Genomic DNA, 19,808 nt, shown 5'->3' with positions numbered 1-19,808 from the left:
TCCTGTGATTTCTATAATTTTTTGTTTGTTTTTATGATTTTTTTTCTGTAAACCCTAAAACTTTTCCGCATTTAAAAAATTTTGGTAGATATACCTAAAAATTCAAATTTACTAAGATTTTTAAAAATTTTAAGGTTTTGAAAATTTGAAAAAAAACATTTTTTTTTAAAAACATTTTTACAAACTTTTTTTTGCAATTTTTTTATCAGAAATTTTTTTGCATCCATAATTTTTTCCTAACCTTCTTTCTATTCCTTTTTTTTTTTTAATTCCACTCCACTTTTCTACAATTCCCCCAATTTCAGCCAAAATATGGGTGACCTGGAGACCACTTCATCATCGGATGGCTCCAGTGCTCAAATACTCCGGCATGGTTCAAATGATACACAGGAAGAGAGGGTTACCTTTTCGACTACTCTAGATGACGGTGAGCTTATTTTTTTGTGGCGGTAAATTTGAAAATTTGAGAACAATCGGAGAAAAATGGGGCATTTTAAGCCAAATATGAAAATTTTGGGGTCTCACCGCGAAAATCTCTGGGTTACTGTACCAGAACAATACTTTTAAAGTTTATTATTTTCTTTTGTTAAATTGCAACTTCTGCTACATTTTGAACAAAAAACCATCAAAAAGTAATAAAAATTGACAAAGTTAGCGGTTTTCGAAAAAGTCGAAAATTTCGAAATTTTTTTTTTTGGAAAACTTAAAATTTTCATAAAACTAATGTTCAAATTCACTTCCGACCGATTTTATGAATTTGATCTTTTTGAAACCGTCAAAATGACCCCCATCATGACTAGGCTCCGCCTATTTTGGGTCTCACAGCGAAATTGGGGTACTGTAGTTTTCGTTGTGGGACCCAAAGTGGGCGGAACCTAGGCATGATGGGGGTCATTTTGAAGATCTTCTAATAGTCTAACTTTAAAATTCGAGTTCCTTACATTAGGACCTTTCAAATGGCCCCCATCATGCCTAGGTTCCGCACACTTTGGGTCCCACCACGAAAACTACGGTACCTTTGAGTTTTCGCGCCGGGGCCCAAAAAGGGGCGGATCCTAGGCATGATGGGGGTCATTTTGAAGATCTTGGAACGAAAAATTTGAAAATTTAAGTTTCAACTCAATTATTTCGAGTTTGCAACAACAACAAAAAATGAAATTTCTAAATTTCGAAGAAAAAAAATTTTTTCTTTTTAATTCAAAATTGTTTTTTTTCAAAAATTTTCCAATTTTCCCCATATCAAAATGTATCAGTTTTTGCAGTGTTTTGGTACATCTGAACCCTTATCAAAACTGTTATCAAATCTCATCATTGATGATATTCTATAGATCATCAATATCAAGTTCAGTGACCGATTTCCAATTTTTCCTTTTTTCCTCTCTAAATTCTTATTATAATTATTATTAAGTTCACAATATTTTTGTGTAACATCACTATATTTTTTGTTTTTCCGGTACAAGACCATCGGTAGACATAATCTGTGGAAATCCCCAAACTATACGAAATGTTGTTTATTTTTATACTAACACCAGGTTTCAATTCAGATTAAATATATTTGACAACTTTTACAGTTGAAAAATGTTCAAATTTTCACCAGTTTGAACCAGCTCACACTTTTTTAAAATCAAATTTTGTACTTTTCTAGCCATTCTTGAAGAAAAACTGATTTTCTCAAGACCCAAATGATCTAGCAAAATTGTTTTGGCTGTCAAAATATAGCCCATAAAATTTCCTATATTTTGTTAGTCAAAAACTTTTCATTAGCGCTTTCCCCCGCGGAGATATACGCGTTTGAAAATCAGACGATGAGAGAGTGTGAGGGGAGGCGAGACGCCGTGTGTGCGCGCGCCGCCTGCGTCTCTCCCCCTCCCACACTCTTTTCCCCTCTAAACTTCAAACGCTTGTATCTCTGCGGAGGAACGTACTATTAAAAAATTTCCAACTACCAAAATATAGGAAATTTTAAGGACTATATATTGAAGCAAACAATTTTTTAGAATTTAAATTTTTTTTCCAAAATTTTCTAAAAATTTGAATTTTTATAATTTTTGAACACCAGAATCTGCAAAGCTTGATCCATAAACTTTATAAACTACTTTTCTAATAAAAAATTCTGAAAAAAAACGGCGCCCGAGGCGCCGTATTCCCATTTTCTGCACTCACATTACTTCGTTTTTTTTTTTGCTCGTGTGATCTTTATTTCCACACATTCCCATCTTTTTGCTCTCACTTTCATTTTCGTGAGCTTAAGCTTTCTGGAAGCTTTAACTGCTCTTTTTTGTAGGTTTAGGAGTGAAAAATAAATACATGAAAATAAAACTCGAAAAAATGTTTTCTTTTGAAAATATTTCAAATTTCAAGTTTTGTGAGTTCTAAGTAAACCTGGACAATATATTTTTTATAAAAAAAATTGGCAAAATTCTTTTTTTTTGCAAGAAAATTAGACCATTCTAACCCAAATTTCAAAATTCCTGGGTCTCGCCGCGAAAACTTCCGGGTTACTGCACCCAAATTAAATTTTAGGACTTCTAATTTTTTTTGTTAATTTGGAAAAATTTCCCACATTTTGAGCCAATAATCGTCAAAAAATAATAAAAAGTGACAAATTTATCAATTTTCGAAAATATTCGAAAAACTAGGTTTTTTAAAAGAAAATTCAAAGTTTTCAGACAACGATTTTTGAAATTATGCTCCTACTTACTGTTCATTCCTAGTTTTGCCAAGACCTTAAAAATGACCCCCATCATGCCTAGGATCCGCCCCTTTTTGGGCCCCGGCGCGAAAACTCAAAGGTACCGTAGTTTTCGTGGTGGGACCCAAAGTGTGCGGAACCTAGGCATGATGGGGGCCATTTGAAAGGTCCTAATGTAAGGAACTCGAATTTTAAAGTTAGACTATTAACACTAAAAAAATCTGAAAAAATTTTTTGGGAAAATCTAAAAATTTCAAATTTTCCTCAAATTTTTCGTAACTTGGTTCATTTTCATCCGATTTTCTTCATTTTTCCACCAAAAATCATGATTTTAACTCTTTTTTAATAAATTTTCCAATCCTATGATATTTATTTTAGAAGACGCAATATCCGACCAAGTACAGTACCACTCGATGAACCCAAGCCTGGTTGAGGAGTGTGACCTGTGTGTTCTGGACAATGGACGCATTTTTTATATTCAGTGAGTTTTTTTTTCGGATTTTTTTGGTAAAATTGATCAAATTAGTGTTTTCTGGGATTTTATGACAACTTTTAAAAAAAGAAAATACTGTGGAAAAAAAATTTTGAAAAAACACTTTTTTCGATTTTTTCTAATTTCATTAAATTTTTAACGAATAAGTGTATATTCTTGCGCTTTATTTGTGCAAAAAAACAAACAATTGGAAATTTGGAATTCTGAGAAAAAACGGGTACATCTCCTGAATTATTCAAGCGAAATGTAGAAAGATGTGCGTCAATTGGAGAATTTTTTATTTGAAATTAAATACGGGAATGTTTTATAAATAATAGTTGAAAAAGTATAAAAGGGGTTCGTAAATTTAATATACGAAAAATTGAAAATTGGGGAAAAAAATTTGGAAAATTCGTTTTTGGAAAACTTTCAAAAAACAATTTTTTTCAAATTTTGTCAAAAGTTAGATTTTTAGGTAAACCTTAAAACTTTTTTTAGTTTCTAAAAAAATAAACGTTTATTTTAAAAATAAATTAAAAATCAGGCTCCTGAGACAATTTTGAGCAAAGTTATGAATTTTTGAAAATTTCGAAAAAAACTTCAATTTTTTTTGGAAATTATTAAATTTTTGTTGTGTTCTGGTTATGCAGGTTTTTCATTTTTTTAAATAATATTCGTTGAAATATTTGTTAAAATTCAAAAATCCAATGTGGACCGAAAATTTTTGGAGAAAGTTCTGAATTTTTGAAAATTTTGGAAAAAAAATGGTTTTTTTGGATTTTTTTTTTCAAATGTTTAAAATTTCAAAACTTTTCAAATCGTTGTATTTTTTAAGTTTTTCTCATTGAAACAATATTTTCTCCAAAATTTCCAAAAAAAGTGCCCCCTCCCCGAAAAGAACATAAAAAATGTGAAAAACGTCGGCGGGGAGGGAGGGGACAAATGTCACCCCTTCCCGTCCCCCCAAGATGAAATGTTTATAGTTACGGACACTCGCACACATGTGCATTTCACATTTTTTGAAAAGAAAATGCGACACCCTCATAGGATTTTTCACTTTTTTCTGCGGATTTTTTTTGAAATTTTTAAATCCCCGGGAAATTTTTTTCACAATTTTTTTTAAAATGAATGTTCTATTTTAAACAATATATAAAAATTCAAATCCCCCCATATTGCCTATACCTCCTGAATTTTCCAAAAAAGGGTCCCGCCACAAAAACTACAAAAACTACAGTAACCAGGGCATGGACTTAATTTAGGAGATTTTTTGAACCAAAATTTGAATTCAGGAGACTGAGAACTTTCATTTAAGTACAATCATGACTAGGTTACGATTATTTTGAAAAATTTCAGAAAATTGTTTTTGGGTCCCACCGCGAAAACCGGGTTTTCAGTATTTCTTCGTTTTTTTTCAGATACTGACACTTCTAGATAAATTTTAAATAATAAACCAGAGAAAACACTCAAAATCTGACAAAGTTATTGATTTTCGAAACATTTCAAAATTCCTCTGCTCCTTTAAATCTAGGCTTTCGTGGCAGGAACTTAGTCATGATTATACTGGAATGAAAGCTTTAACCGAGCTGAATTCGAATTTTACATCAAAAATTCAAAATTTTGAAAATTAAAGCAAAAATTTAAGAAAATTCAAATAAATATTTTTATAAATTCCCACGAGGTAACATTTTCTGACTTAAAGTATCAAATATTAAGAAAAATCACAAATAACCTGCGTCAATAGCTGGGAAAATTAGTAGTTTGGGGAATATTTTTGGGGAAATCTGAAAAAAAAAGAGAATTCATGTAAATTATTGTTCTGAAAATCAGCTATAATCAGAAGAGTAAAAAACAAAAATTTTATTTTTTTTTCAGGTAAAAATCAATTAAATCAATTAAATTTAAGCCAAATTTTTACGCAAACACCGCGATGCACCATATCTTACAGCAATTTGCGGAAAATGTCGAAAATCTGACTTTTATAAGTAAAAATATATGAGGAATTCGAATTTTAAATTAAAAATTTGCTAAATTTAATATTTTTAAAAATATATTTTTGAAAACTTCCCATTTTTCTTATTGATTTCTTGTAAAATTTAGTTTTTTTGCCAATTTCTCTTGCATTTTGACATTAACTAACTAACTTATTTCTGAATTTTCAACGCAAAAGTTGAGTTTCCCGGGGTACTGTAGCGCCAGAAGTACGCAAACACCGCGATGCGCCAAATCTTACGATAAATCGCGGAAAATGTCGAAAATGTGACTTTTATAGGTAAAAATATATGAGAAATTAGGATTTTAAGTTGGAATCTTGATAAAATCGATATTTTTGAACATATAAAATTTTCAAAAAAATTTCAAAAAAAATTTCGAAAAAATCTAAAAATTCCCAAGAAGTTCCAAAATGGTTGTCAAAGTTCAAAATCATCATTTCTCTTCCTTATTTTTCGCACTTTCCCCTTCTTTTTCCCAAGCACATAAGTTCCCTAATACCCCGAGCAGAGCCCAAGCATGTGCCCTCCAGACATTTGTAAATGCTCTTTCCCATGTGCGAATTTCTGAAAGTTTTTGGGCTCTTTATTCCTGGTTTTGAACATTTTTTTCTGGAACTCATTTTTGAGAAAATTTTCAAAAAAAAATTTTTTTACAAAAAAAAGAAATATTTTCTAAACTTTTTCTCATTGAAAACCTCAATTTTAACAAGTTTTCATGCAGATTTTCAAATTCTGCACCCTTTTCTACCCCTTAAACTCAACTTTCGCCATTTTCTGCATATTGTCGTAAGATCTGGTATCGGTTGGTGTTTGCGTACTTTCGGGGGTACCGTAACCCCTGTAAATTTTAAATTGTTGCTAGAAAGTGTGGAAATTCACTGGAAATTTGACTTAAATGTGTACTTTCAACAAAAGTTTTGGAAAATAATTTTTAAAAAATTTTTTGAAAAAAATTGGAAAAAAAATTTTCGAAAATTTTTTGTTCGACTTTTTTTTGTAAGTTTTGATTTTAAAATTAGGATTTTTTTGTTTTTCAGTTTAAGCCATTTCCTTCACAAAACTCCATAAAAACCACAAAAATTGCCCTAAAAGTGTAGAATCCCCCCCCCCCCCTCCCCTAAAAATTCCCAAAAACTCTCTCCTCGATGACGTCATCAATGTTAACATTTGGTGTCTATTTCATTTCGGGTTTCACTTTGCATAAATTAGCCTGCACACAAGATAGAGGCCAAAAAGGGTATCGAATTTTATTTTTGGTGCCCCCCCCCCATATGTGGTTTTTTTATTCTTTTCCGTTTTCCTTCCAGTACTCTTAGTTCATTTTAGACCCCTCCTGGGACCCACAAACAGTGATTTTAGGTGTCTAGACGTATGTGTTATAGCAATTGGTAGAGCTCGAGGTTTATATAAATTTTTTAGAAAGAAAAAATTTTGGTAAAAAAGTTTTAAAAATTTAATTTTTTTTCCGAATTTTTATTACAAACTTTTATTTTCACCTTTCAAACTTTATGTGTTTTACTGTGTGCATGTGAAATTTAAAATTGCCTACAAAATAAGCCCATTTCCAAGTTTCTAGCTCAACTTTGAGCCGAGTTAAAGCACATTGAAACTTTTTTGGGTCCTACCACGAAAACCTCCGGGGTTACTGTAGTTTCGCTAGTTTTCTGTGACAAAAATATTTTTCCTTGGAAATTTACATATTTAGCTCGGTTTTAAAACAAAAATCACCTGAAAATCTCGAAATTTGAGAGAGTTACAAATTTTCGAAAATTTTCGATTTTTTTAAAATTCTGTAAATGCAGATTTTTAGACCAAAACCTGGAAATTCAATTTAAAATAGGAAAAATTTGAATATATAAAGCTGAGAGCTTTGATTTGAGTATAATCATGACTAGGTTCTGAGAACTTAAACAATTTTTGGGTCTCTGCGCCTTTAAACTCTGATTTTTCGTGGTGAGACCCGAAGTCTTCAAAGTGAATGGAACATAGCCATAATTATACTTAAATTAAAGCTCACAACAAGCTAAAATCGAAATCTTGACTAAACACCCGAAATCTCTCAAAACAGACGGTCTATGTGCCTTTAAGTTGTGGTTTTTCGTGGCGAGACCCGAAATTTTCAAAATTAACAGAACCTAGTCATGATGGTGCTCATTTGAAAGCTCTTAACGTGCTAAATTCAAATTTTTTATTTAAAATTCAAAAATAATGCATATCAAAACAAAAAATTCAAGGAAAACAGGAAATTTCGAAATTCGAAAATTCCACCACCATTTATTTCCCTTCTTCTTCATCATATAGACTTCAACTTAATAGTGTGTATTATTGTGTGTGTGAGCACATGTACACACACAATAACAGACGTCGTTATCTATGTTTTTTTCTTATTCAATGGTATTTATATAGTTGTAGTAGTAGCAGTCACCTCAAAAGAAAATTTCTGAAAAAATTTGTTTTTTTTTTTGGAATTTTTTTCTCAGAAAAAATATAAATACTTCTTTGTTTTTGAGTGTTAGGTAGGAGGTAAAAACAAACAGAGAAAACTATTTTTCACATTTCGGGAGAGAAAAGTTTTTTTGAGAATTTGGGGAAAATATTTGCTTTCCCCCTTTTTTTTTGGTTACCTCTAACTTTTGACTGGTGGTCATTTTTTGAGTGGGTGTTGTGAAAAAATTCAAATTTCTTAAATATTCCAAATTAATTAGTACTAATTGTAAGAAGAAAAAACGTTTCGAAATTTTTTTTTTCAAAGTTTTTTGGTTTTTCTTTAAAAAAAAATCGAGAATTTAATTATTTCCTGAAATAATATAGAGAAAATTTTGCAAATTTCAGTGGATAATTATTCATTTTGGAAGGATTTATTCCAATTTAGCCTTTAGTCTGAAACACTGCAACTTTTTTCGAACGAGGGCTGAGAAAAAATGCGAAAAATCGGTGTTTGCACACAATACACCGCATTTTACGACATTTTCTACTTGCTTTGTTTTCTTGTGTTTTTCACCGATTTTTCCCGTGTTTTCTTATTAAAACTGATAAATACGTATTTTTTGTTAATGCTAAAATAATTTCCAGATGAAAAAATTGTGAATTCAGTCGGCAAGTAGCGGTAAAAGAGGTCAATGTAATATGATGGATTACGGGAATACAAAACCCAAACTTTTTCCCAAACATGATACATATAATGTTTAGATGCTAAAAGTACCTGATTATCATAACGAGACCGCTGAAAAAGTTTTGAGATTTTCAAAATTCAACTTTTTTGGTAAAAAAGTCGAGATTTTGGCACAAAATGTTGAATTTTGAAAATCTAAAAACTTTTTTAGCTGGCTCGTTATGAAAATCAGGTACTTTCAACATCTTAAAAGCATATATATCATGTTTCAGAAAAAGTTTGGGTTTTGTATAGCCGTAATCCATCATATTACATTGCCCACTTTCACTGCTACTTGCCGACTGAATTCACAATTTTTTTACTTGGAAATTGTTTTAGCATCTGCAAAAAATATTTATTTATTTGTTTTGATAAGAAAAAACGGAAAAAATCGGTGAAAAATGAAAGAAAACACGCAGAAAACAAAGCAAGATAAATGGCCGCTGAAATTTGTCGGGGACTCGGCCATGGCCTAGAAACCTTTTTGCCTCGTCCGTCGTTCGAAAAAAGTTGCAGTGTGAAAGAATTTATGCAAATTGTCGTAAAATCTGGTGTTTTAGCAAAACATGGTGCCATCGACTAGCATTTATTTCTAATTTGAAGCGTAATCACTGAATTTTTTTTAAATTTTTTGATGTAAAATTCAGATTTTTCGTAATATTTTACCCTTAAAGATCACTTTTCACAAAAATTCCGCAAATTGTCGTAAAATCTAGTGTTTTAGGAAACATGGTGCATCGATTATCACGTTTTTTAAAAAACAAATTGAAGTACCATAAATTCAATTTTCGTCGTAATTTTCTACCCCAGAAAACTGAATTCTGCAAATTGCCGGAAGATCTGGTGTTTGCGTACATTTCATGCTACAGTACCCCTATGAAACTTAAATTTCTAGATAAAGACCCAAAAAAAGGCTAACTAATGTGAAATTTTGCGAGGAACACGATTTTTTATACTAAAATTCTGGAAAATTAACTATTTTATTTTGAAAGGTTTGAAATTTTGAAAAAAATCATTTTCCCAGCGCGCCCAAAATAGCCCTTAACCCAAAACTTCTTGAAACCACCATATGCTTCCCAAAAACTAGTGCTCCGTGAGCACAGCACTCCCGAGACTTCAAAAATGTCAACCCATCGAGGTTTTGTTCCGAAATTATTCTCCCCCGGGACCACTTTTAACTCTTTTTTTTTTCTCACAACTTTTTCGGTCTTGATTTTCTTGTGTGGTGGTAACTGAGATATTTCATATTTTTGAAGAGTTGTGAAGTTTTTTGAGTTTTTGGAAAAAACTGAAATTTGAGAAAAAAAATGAAAATTTTGAAAAATTTTTTTTCCAAAAATAAATAAAATCTTAGTGAATTTTTGATAAAATTGCCAATCAATTTGAATTCAGCTGCTTACTAGCTTCAAATTAAGTATAAACATGGCCAGGTTCCGACTATTTTGAAATTAGACCTACCTATGCACCTTTAAACTAAGGATTTCGTGGCGGGACCCGAAATTTTCAAATTAGTGGGAGCATAGGCATGATTATACTTAAATGAAAGCTGAAAATGTGCTAAATTCGAATTTCTAAAAATTCAAAAGTTTAAACAAAAACCCAAAAAAAAAGTTCGAAAAAACTGATCGAAAAAAAACAAAAAAATTTTTCGAAATTTTTTTAATTTTAAAACGCTTGTTTTTTTCAACCAATTTTAGTTTTGTTCCCCTTTTTGCTCAGTAGAGAAGAAATTTGTTTTCTATATCAAATTTCACATCCCCTCCGGCAAGCCCAGACAGATAGGCGAATTTCTTCAATTTTTTGTGTTTTTTCTCACTTTTCCGCCGTAGTTTTCTCAAGTTTTACTAGTGTGAAATGCAATTATTGCTACGACGCGCCCAAATTCAACTGTAGTCGATGTTTTTCAAAGAAAAAAAAATTTTTGTTCGAAATTTTTTCTAAGAATCTTTGAGTTCAGGCATGGTGCATCGACTGGAATTTTTTTTTTGGGTTTTCTCAAAAATACCCGATTTTTACAGTGTTTTTGATAAAAAATTTGAATTCCTCGTCAATTTTTTGTGCAAAATGTCGTAATATCTGGTGCTTTAGTCGGTCATGGTGCATCGACTCGAAGAATTATTGATTTTTAATTCAAATCTTTGCTAGATACTTTTAAAAAAATTTTTTCAATCCTCAATTTTTTTTCCTTTTCTCTCAATTTCCTGCGCTCTACCTTAGTTGTTTTTTTCTAAAAAAAAATTTCAAAAATCCCAGAACATAAATGATATGATCAAATCAAAAAGCCTGCAATTCCACGCGGGTGGCTCTCAATCGCCACCCAAACGCATTTGCTGTTCGGGCAGTGTTGATGAGATTAAGGACCTCATGTGAGTTGGGTCTTGACACGAAAATGATAATGAAAAACTCATAGAGCTCTTTGAGAGCTTTCAAAAAAGTATAATCATGCCTGGGTTTGACAGAATTTTTTTTAGGCGGTGGGGTTCCATAGGAAAACTCATTGGGTTTTGTAATTTTGGAATGTTAAAAAGTGAAATTAATTTTCCTAACAAGATAAGATTTTCGTGTAACTTTAAAGGCAAAAAACAAGAAAAAATGTGAAAAATTAACAAAGTTACGGGTTTTCAAAAAATGAAAAAATTTAGCAAACAAAAAATGTTCCCTAATTTTTTGAAAATTGATATCTCGCTCAATTTTTTAGATATTCTTTCAATTTTTAACGTAAATATGCGAAAATTGTTCAGCTATCTAACAAGTATAAAAACAAATACCAAACTGTCAAAACTACAGTACCCCAAGAGTTTTCGTGGTGGGACCCTGAATTCTCAAATTCCAAGAAAACCTCATCATGATTATACTTTTCTGGAGCGTTTCGGAACGCTGAACTCATTTTTTGAGCTTATTTTTCGTTAAACCAAAATTTTTCAGCCATACAACTCGAAGTTCACACTGGGAGCCACCATGGGCGTCATGGAGATGTCGATTGGGACTCCCGTATGGATGGGAACAGGCTAAGGATAATGACGGGAATACTTATTATATTGAGTAAGTTTTCACATGTATATTGAGTGAAATACTTGTTTTTGATTGAAAAAACCAGAAAAAATTATCAAAAAAAATTTTTTTTAACATTAATTTTTTTTTTTGAAAATCTACTACTCTGCCATTTTTCACATTATTTTACTGATTTTTAACTCAAAATTTGCACAATTTTTTTACCTACCATCTCAAATTAATAAAAATAAATAAAGTTCCCACTTTCCAGTCACCTAAACCGCACGACAACCTACACAGACCCGCGGAAAACGCGACCGCCCGACGGAAAACGCACGGTCTCAATTCGACGCGGCAAGGATATTGGGTTCGGGTTTGTGGCCGCCGGACAGTTGCCCACTATTATACAATTTGTGTCACCGGGTGGGTTTTTAGCGGAAAATTGTTTAAATAACACTTAATTTGTAATAAAAAGAAGTTTTTCTCCAAAACTAGTAGAGCGATAAAAATTTATTAACTATTAAAATATAGCCCTTAAAATTTGCTACATTTTCTTAGTTGAAAACTTTTTAATAGCTCTTCTCTCCGCAGAGATACAGGTGTATGAATAAGGGGAGGCGAGAGAGCGCGATAGACTGTGGGAGGGGGAGAGACGCAGGCGGCGCGCTCACACTGCGTCTCCCCTCATCCCACACTCTTTCGCCTCACTAATTTTAAACGTGTGTATCTCAGCTAGGAGAAGAGTTATCAAAAAAGTTTCAACTGACGAAGTATAGGAAATTTTAAGGGCTACATTTTTGCAAATAGAAATGTTCAGAAAATTTTGATATTTCTGGAGATAAAATCGATTTTTTGGGCATTTTTTAAAATTTATGCTTTTCAGAAGGGCCATCAGACGGTTTACTATATGCAAATGATCAAATATTGGAAGTTAATGGATTAGATATGCAAAATGAGACGAAAGACAATGTGGTGAACGCGGTGCGGGCTGCAAAAGAGGAACTACAGATTACTGTACAACAGTTACCACAACGGCCGAAAAGTTCACGGAAAAACTGCAAAGTTCGGTTTACGGATCGGGTTCTGGTGTCTTCGACAAATGATAATGTGAGTTTTTAGTAATAAAATTGATTTTTTTTCAAAAATTTTTTTTTTTCGAAAGATGAATTTCTACTTTTTTTTGAAAATTCAATTCAGAAAATGAGTTTTTATGGATAAGAAGTGACGGGGAACTCTAATTTTTTACCTGAAACTTGAAAAAAATCACTATTTTCTGAGAACATCACCATTAGAAGTTTTTCTTGATGCACCATGTTTAATTTCTTCCAGAACTCGGAATTCCCACCACTTCTACCAAATGTCTTGCGAGTTTACCTGGAAAATGGACAGACAAGAAGCTTCAAGTATGACCAGAGCACTACGGTTAAGCAGATTTTGGAGAGTATTCTTGAAAAACTGCAAATTTCGGCGAAATCCCACTTTTCACTGGCCGTCGAGTACTCGCTGGGCGCAAGGACGAGTAGGATAAGCCTGCTGAGGCCAGATTGTAAAATTAAATCGGTTAGTTTTTTTTTTGGAAATGTAAATGCTCAAATTCTAAGGTAACATATTACAATTAGGAGCTCTGAAAAAAAAATTTCGAAAAAAAAACTCGAAAAAAATTTTTTTTTTTCTAAATTATTCACCACCATCTTGAGATTTCCTGCTTTTTCATCAAACTTCTAAACTCAGCTCATCAAGAGCTTTCATTTAACACACATCATGCCTAGGTTCCGTCAAATTCGAAATTTTGGGTCCCGCCACGAAGGGTACTAGTTTTCGTGGTGAGACCCAAACTGGGTAGACCCTGGGCATGATGGGTGTTTAATGAAAAGTATTGGTGAACTGAGTTCAAGTCTTTAAAGAAAAAATCGAAAAACTTTAAAAAATTTCATAAAATTTTTTTCGAATTTTTTTCAAAATTTTTGTTTTCAATTTTTTTTTCTCAAAATTTCAAAATTTAGTGAAAACGACTTGTTAATTTGGAATCAGCTCACGGAGACCTTTCATTTAACACCCATCATGCCTAGGTTCCGTCCACTTTTAGAAATTGGGGTCCCACCACGAAGGGTACTGTAGTTTTCGTGGTGGGACCCAAAATGGCCAGAACTTGGTCATGATGGGTGTTAAATGAAAGGTATTGGTGAGCTGCATTCAAATTTTAAAAGAACAATTCGTAAAATTATGAATTTTTTGAGAAAAAGGGAATTTTAATATTTTTGAAAAAATTGAAAAAAAAATTTTTTTTCCAAATTTTCTAAAAAATTTACTAAGCACCACTAGCACATTTTCATCACTATACACTAACACTTAAATAAATTTCCACCAATTTCCAGATAGTTGACCTGCCAAACTCAGAGCATCTCCGATGCGTCTTCCGGCTCTCCTTCGCCCCCTCCGACGCATTTGTCCTTCTGCTCTCCGACCCGAAAGCTTTAGAATACTACTATCAGCAATGTGTAAATGATGTGGTCCGTGGCCGTTTTGCTATGGAAATGAGATATGAGGCCTGCATCAGGCTGGCGGCGTTGCACGTCCAACAGGTCGCCTACGACTGCAATATTTTGAAGGAGAACAACAAAGTTTCGGTGCATCGTGTTGAGTGAGTCTGATTTTTGAGTTTTAGGTTTAGTTTTTAACAATTCAAAAAATTTCCTGTTGGCATTTTCAGTTGGCTTTTAGATCATTCAAAAATATTAGTTTAGAGCCAAACTACAGCCAATTGAAGTTGGTGGCCTAAAATCCCAATTTGATGGCCTAGAAAATCAAATTTAAATATTTATCTATTTTTCGTGGGTTGTTTAGGTTATGAAACTTATTTTAAAACAAAAATCAGCTGAATATCTGAAGCATTAACAAAGTTATGGATTTTCGAAAAAAATCGAAAATTTAAATTTTGCCGGATTTTTAAAAATCTTTTTCAGTTTTTAAATTTTCAAAAAATTATTTCAAAATTTGAACTAAACTCGTTGTCAGCTTCAATTTAAGTATAACCATGACTAGGTTTCGATCATTTTGAATTTTGACCTACCTTGTCTTCGCGGCGGAACCCCAAACGAATTTAAAGGCGCATAGGGAGATCAAATTTCAAAATAATCGTAACCTAGTCAATATGAGTGCCATTTGAAAGCTCTTGGTGCACTGAATATAGTAAAGTTACTGTCGTGGCCGAGTTTTGGGTTTCTAGGCCACCAGAAGAGATTTTTTGAAGAACTGATTTTTCAGAAAAGAATACGGGCTTGGAACATTCCTACCGGCGATTGTGCTGGAAAATGTGAAGCGACGAGATGTTCGAAAACACATTCGGTTTTATCTGAAAAGGGATAGCTCAAGATTAGTGGATTGTTTCGGGAAGCCTACGATTGGCAATGGGTACCCACCGGAATTGGAAGCTTGTGAGTTTTTGGAGCTGAAAATATTTTTAAATTGAAATTCATGTTTTTCTGATTAGTTTAAGTTTTTCAAGTTCAGAAAATCTCCAAAACTGACAAAGTTATGGATTTTCGAAAATTTCGAAAATTTCCTTTTTTTTTTTAATTTGTGATTTACCACTAACACTTGAAAATTTCGAAAAATCTATACTTAATTCAAACTCAGCATATCAAGGTCTTTCATTTAACACCCATCATGCCTAGGTTCCGTCCAATTCGATAATTTTGGGTCCCGCCACGTAGAGTACTGTATTTTTGCGGTGGGTCGCAAAGTGAACGTAACCTAGCCATTATGGGTGTTATTTGAAAGGTCTCGATGAGCTGAAATCGATTTTAAAGTTTTTCAGACTCGGGGAATGATTTTCAGCATTTTTTTTTGTTTTAAAATTTTAAAATTTGTATTTTCAGGCGCTGCCCAATTCGCTAACGAGCCATCCATGATGGTACGTCTCCGGTACATCCACATAGTATCCCATCTCCCGTCATTCGGTGGCCGATCCTTCTGCGTAACATTCAAAGAATCCCAAATCGATATGCTCATGCAAGTTGAGCCCCGTACTGGGCTTCTGGTTAGGCATCCGGGCAAGTCAGGTCAACCTTCAATATCGATCGGTTTTGATTTAATTGGGAAATTGGTGGTTTGCAAGGAAACCGAGGTGGCATCAATGATTAGTATTCGGTTGGCAAGTAACCCTCACCAGGGTCTGGAATTTTTGGTGGATAAGGATGATTTGGACGACTTGGTTATGTATATAGTGGGTTATCATAAGGTAAGTGTAATTTTCTGGTAGTCCTTAAAATTTGCTACATTTTGTTAGTTGGAAATGTTTCGATAGCTTCCTTCCCCACAGAGATACGCGCGTTTAAAGTAAAAGTGGTGATAGAGTGTGGGGGGAGAGGAGACGCAGTGTGCGCGCGCCGCCTGCGTCTCTCCCCTACCACACTCTTTTACCCCGTAAACTTTAAGCGCTTGTATCTCTGCAGGGAGAAAAGCTATTAAAAAACTTTTAACTGGCGAAATATAGTCCGTAACATTTTCTACATTTTGATAATTAAAAACTTTTTGATAGCTTTTTTCTCCGCGGAGATATGCGCGATTGAAGTGGGAAAGTTGAAGGAGTGTGACTATTTTGGCAAAGTGAAGAGATATCAGACAACTTTTCAAATTAAAAAAATGTTATCTGATTTTCAGGTAACCTACGAAAAAGATCTGCTCCTAGAAATCGACGACTCTCCTCCAAAACTTCGAGAACTCCCCGACAAAGCCCCTCCGTACTCGGCAATACATACCGTAGTAAAATCGGACTGGAATTACAGTGAAACTTCATCTCAAACTGAAAAACCATTTGATCCAACTGATGGGCCTCCAAGCTATGAAATTGCCAACTCATTTGTGCAGATTGCTTTTGAAAATGAGCAAAATGAGGATCACTTCGATACGGAGATTTCCCGACAAAATGGAGAAAGCTTCACACCAAAACGGGCACATTTTGAGCCGAAAAAGTTGCTCCGAGCCACTGACTCGTTGCTCATCAAGAATTCACGGGATCTTCATGCAAAAGAGCTCGAAATTCAAAATGGTGGCTCACAGAATGATGAGAGCTCTGATACGGAGGATTCGTCGTTTTCTTCGCCGTTAAGGTAGAAATTGATTTTTTGCTGAAAAAATCTATTTAGAAAAAAAAAGAAAAATTAGGTCCCGCCACGAAAACTTTTTGGTTACTGTAATTAGGTACTCCGCTGAATGATAATATTTTTCTACTAAAATTCCATATTTTTGAAAAATTTTGTTTAAAAAATCAACCAAAAATGTTTAAAACTAGCAAATTTACAGAATTTCGAAAAACTTCGTAAATTTTTTTTTTCGAATTTTAAAAATTCCAGGATTTCATACACTTTTTGAAATCTTCTCAAAATTAGCTTTTATATGACACCCATATTGCATAGAATCCCCTTTTCCAAAAAAAAAAGAAGAAAATTTGGGTCCCACCACGAAAACTTTTTGGTTACTGCAGTTAGGTACTCCGCTGAATGGATAATATTTTTTCACTAAAATTATTTTGCAAAATGTTGTAAAAAATTTAGTCGAAAAGCTGTAAAACCAAAAAGTATATGGATTTTCGAAAAAAAGTTCGACTTTTTTTTTTCGAATTTCCAAAATTCCAGGATTTTTCTCGAATTTTCAAACTTTCAAGAATTTCATACACTTTTTGAAATCTGCTCAAAATTAGCTTTCATATGACATCCATATTGCCTAGGTTCCCCTCTCATCCCAAAAAAATGAAAATTTAGGTCCCACCACGAAAACCTACTGGTTACTGTACATAGGCGCGCTACTTAATGAATAATATTTTTACACTAAAATTCCATATTTTTGCAAAATTTTATAGCAAAAATTAACCAAAAAGCAGTTAATCTGAAAAGGTTATGGATTTTCGAAAATTTTCGGAAAAAAATGTTCGAATTTTTTTCCAAAATTTTGAATCTTTTCAAATGTTGCAAATATTGCACAATTTCAGGGTTTTTTTCGCAAATTAAGATAAAAACGTTTTTAGATCCCCAAATATCGATCGATTATGTGACGGAATAAATCTACTCGTTACCGGACCTCCGGCTCGCCGAGCATCCATTGAGACCCTCCTACAGAACAATCAAAATCCCAATACAAACCTGGAAAGCCTGATTCTACAATTTCCGACAATTCCCGATGAGAATGAGGTGGAAAATGATGACGTAGCGCTGCCAGAAGGCATGCAAACCTCCACGACTACGGTAGTTGCAAATGGAAAGACTCGGTGCTATAGGAATGGATCGTGCGCAAAAAGTTATCAGGGGTAGGGGGGATTTTTATTTTTTGAAAAAAAAAAGAAAAATTCAAAAAAAAAATTTTTTTTTTGAAAATTAGGTTTCACCACGAAAACTTCTTGATTACGGTAATCATGCTATCAACTTAAAAAATATTTTACAAGATAAATAAACACTTGGGCTAAAGTTTAAAATAAAAACCAGCCAAATATCTTGAAAATTCCCAAAGTTATAAATTTTTGAAAAACTTGTTTTCGAAAAAAAATATTTTTGTTCAAAAAATCTCAATCTTTCAGTATTTTTATAATTTTTACGAAAAATATTAAATACACAACATTTTCATGGTAATCTCATTAAGAGCTTTAAAATAACACCCATATTGACTAGTTTCCGAGAAATTTGAGATTTTTGGGTCCCGCCACGAAAATCTCTGAGTGTACTGTAGCAAATTTCAACGCAGTTGAGTTTTGCTAATTTTTCTTGCTAGACAACGTTAAAAACTTTATTTGACAGCAAAGAAATAGATAAAACCTTGAAAGTTATAAATCTCTAATTTTTGACTTACACAATGGTTAAACTTCTTCTACTCTGTAAAAATATTTTTAAGCAAGCAGTTACCTAGACTACCGTAACCTAGGGGGTTTTCGTGGAGGGACCCAAAAATTGAAAAAGTTGGGGAACCGAGACAATTTGGGGCTTATTTGAAAGGTCTCAGTGTGTCAAAAACAAATCAAATAAGTTTAAAAAATATAATAAAACATATAATAATGTTTTCGAGAAACAAAAAATTTTGAGAAATTTTTTATTTATTTTCAAAACTTAAAAATTTTTTATTTCAGAGAAAACTTAATTTCAACTCCGGTATCCGGTGACTCAATGCTGGGTGATAGTTGTTCGATAGCAGCAATCGATGATGATATACCACTTTTATAAATTATTGATTTTTTTTTCAATTTTTTTTCCATTTTCTCCGAATTTTCTCCGAAATTCCACAATTTCCCAGAAACATTCCTATCGCATTGTGATACGAATTTCCCGTCCCCTTCTCCCATTCCATCCTTCCCTCCAATAAATCAGCTTTCTGAGCCGCCTATGAGCCACCACACCAGAGCCCAAGAAAAATGGGAGGAGCCAAAGATAGTGTAAAGTTGAGAGACCGCAGAGAAATGATGGGGACAACTGTTCGAAAATTGACAAGAAGTGATATGGGGTCATTGTGTGGCAGATGGGCTTGCCTTGAAGCACGCATTGTGCTCTTTGGAACATTTTTAATTTTAAAGATTTTTTTACTGAAAAATTTAAGCTAAAAATCAAGTTTTATAGCTGAAAATTTATTTTTTTTAAATATAAAGCTAATATTCGAGTTCAGCTCATTGAGCCCGTTTGAATGACCCCCATATTGCCTAGGTTCCGACCATTTTGATAAACTTCGGCAAATTTTGGGTCCCGCCACGAGAACCTTTGGGGTTACTGTAGGAAACGCCAATTTTTGTAGTTTTTATTTTTTACTAAAAACTACATTTTTCAAATATACGGTGAAGTACAAATTATTAGAAAATTATGAAAAATAAAAAAGTTGTGGATTTTCGAAAATGTTCGAAATTCTGAAAATTTTTAAATTTTTAAATCTGCCGTAACATTGTTCAACTTAGATTTTTTTTTGTTTGAAGAACAAGAATTATGATTTGTGCTCATCAAGAGCTTTCAAATGACTCCCATATTGATGGAGTTACGCCGATTTCGAAAATTGCCGACCATCTGCGCCTAAATTTGAATTTTCGTTGCGAGACTCAAATTTTCCAAATTGATGCCATCTCTTCAAGAAAAAGCAGCGAAAAAGCACATCACCTTGCTAAAAATTCAGAATTTTAATCATCTTTTAATTTGAGATATCAAAACCTATATCGAAAATTTCGGGTCCCGTCGCGATTTGAAGGCGCATAGGTAGGTCAAAACTCAAAATTGACGGATTCTAGTCAATATGGGTGTTATTCGAAAGCCCTCGGTGCGCTGAACACGAAAATAGTATAATTTCAGTGTTAACTTCAAATTAAAAAGCTTTACAGTAATTTTTTAAAATTTCCAAAATGCCTACTTTTCGAAATTTTTCGAAAATCCATAACTTTGCTCATTTCCAAGATTTTCTGTTAATTTTTGCTGTAGAATGTAGAATCAAATGTTTTCCAGCTGGAAAAATTAGCTTGTTCAAGTTTAGCAATGTTGCTACAGTACCCCG

General features: G+C 33.1%; 1 protein-coding gene across 3 annotated transcripts; it reads left to right on the top strand.

Moving 5' to 3' along the window:
- Positions 1–305: 305 nt before the first annotated feature.
- Positions 306–18,661, top strand: frm-8 (FERM and PDZ domain-containing protein 4; the record flags this gene model as incomplete). Of its 3 annotated transcripts, NM_171096.7 has the most annotated exons (12): positions 306–427; positions 3,071–3,173; positions 11,232–11,348; positions 11,569–11,720; positions 12,181–12,404; positions 12,627–12,857; positions 13,673–13,938; positions 14,562–14,731; positions 15,176–15,537; positions 15,960–16,408; positions 17,323–17,601; positions 18,412–18,653. In NM_171096.7, the coding sequence occupies 12 exons, from the start codon at positions 313–315 to the stop codon at positions 18,503–18,505; spliced, it is 2,562 nt and encodes an 853-aa protein (NP_741109.1). The 3 variants fall into 3 exon arrangements, with proteins under 3 accessions (NP_741109.1, NP_741110.1, NP_497672.2); NM_171097.5 differs by lacking the exons at positions 306–427; positions 3,071–3,173 and adding an exon at positions 10,560–10,672 and having other exon boundaries at positions 18,412–18,661; NM_065271.7 differs by lacking the exons at positions 306–427; positions 3,071–3,173; positions 18,412–18,653 and adding an exon at positions 10,572–10,672 and having other exon boundaries at positions 17,323–17,605.
- Between the last annotated feature and the right edge of the window lie 1,147 nt (positions 18,662–19,808).

This window comes from Caenorhabditis elegans, chromosome III (genome assembly GCF_000002985.6).
Source record: "Caenorhabditis elegans chromosome III".
NCBI classification, from domain to species: domain Eukaryota; kingdom Metazoa; phylum Nematoda; class Chromadorea; order Rhabditida; family Rhabditidae; genus Caenorhabditis; species Caenorhabditis elegans.
The sequence above is the reverse complement of the archived record's forward strand: the minus strand, read 5'-3'. Positions and strand labels throughout refer to the sequence as shown.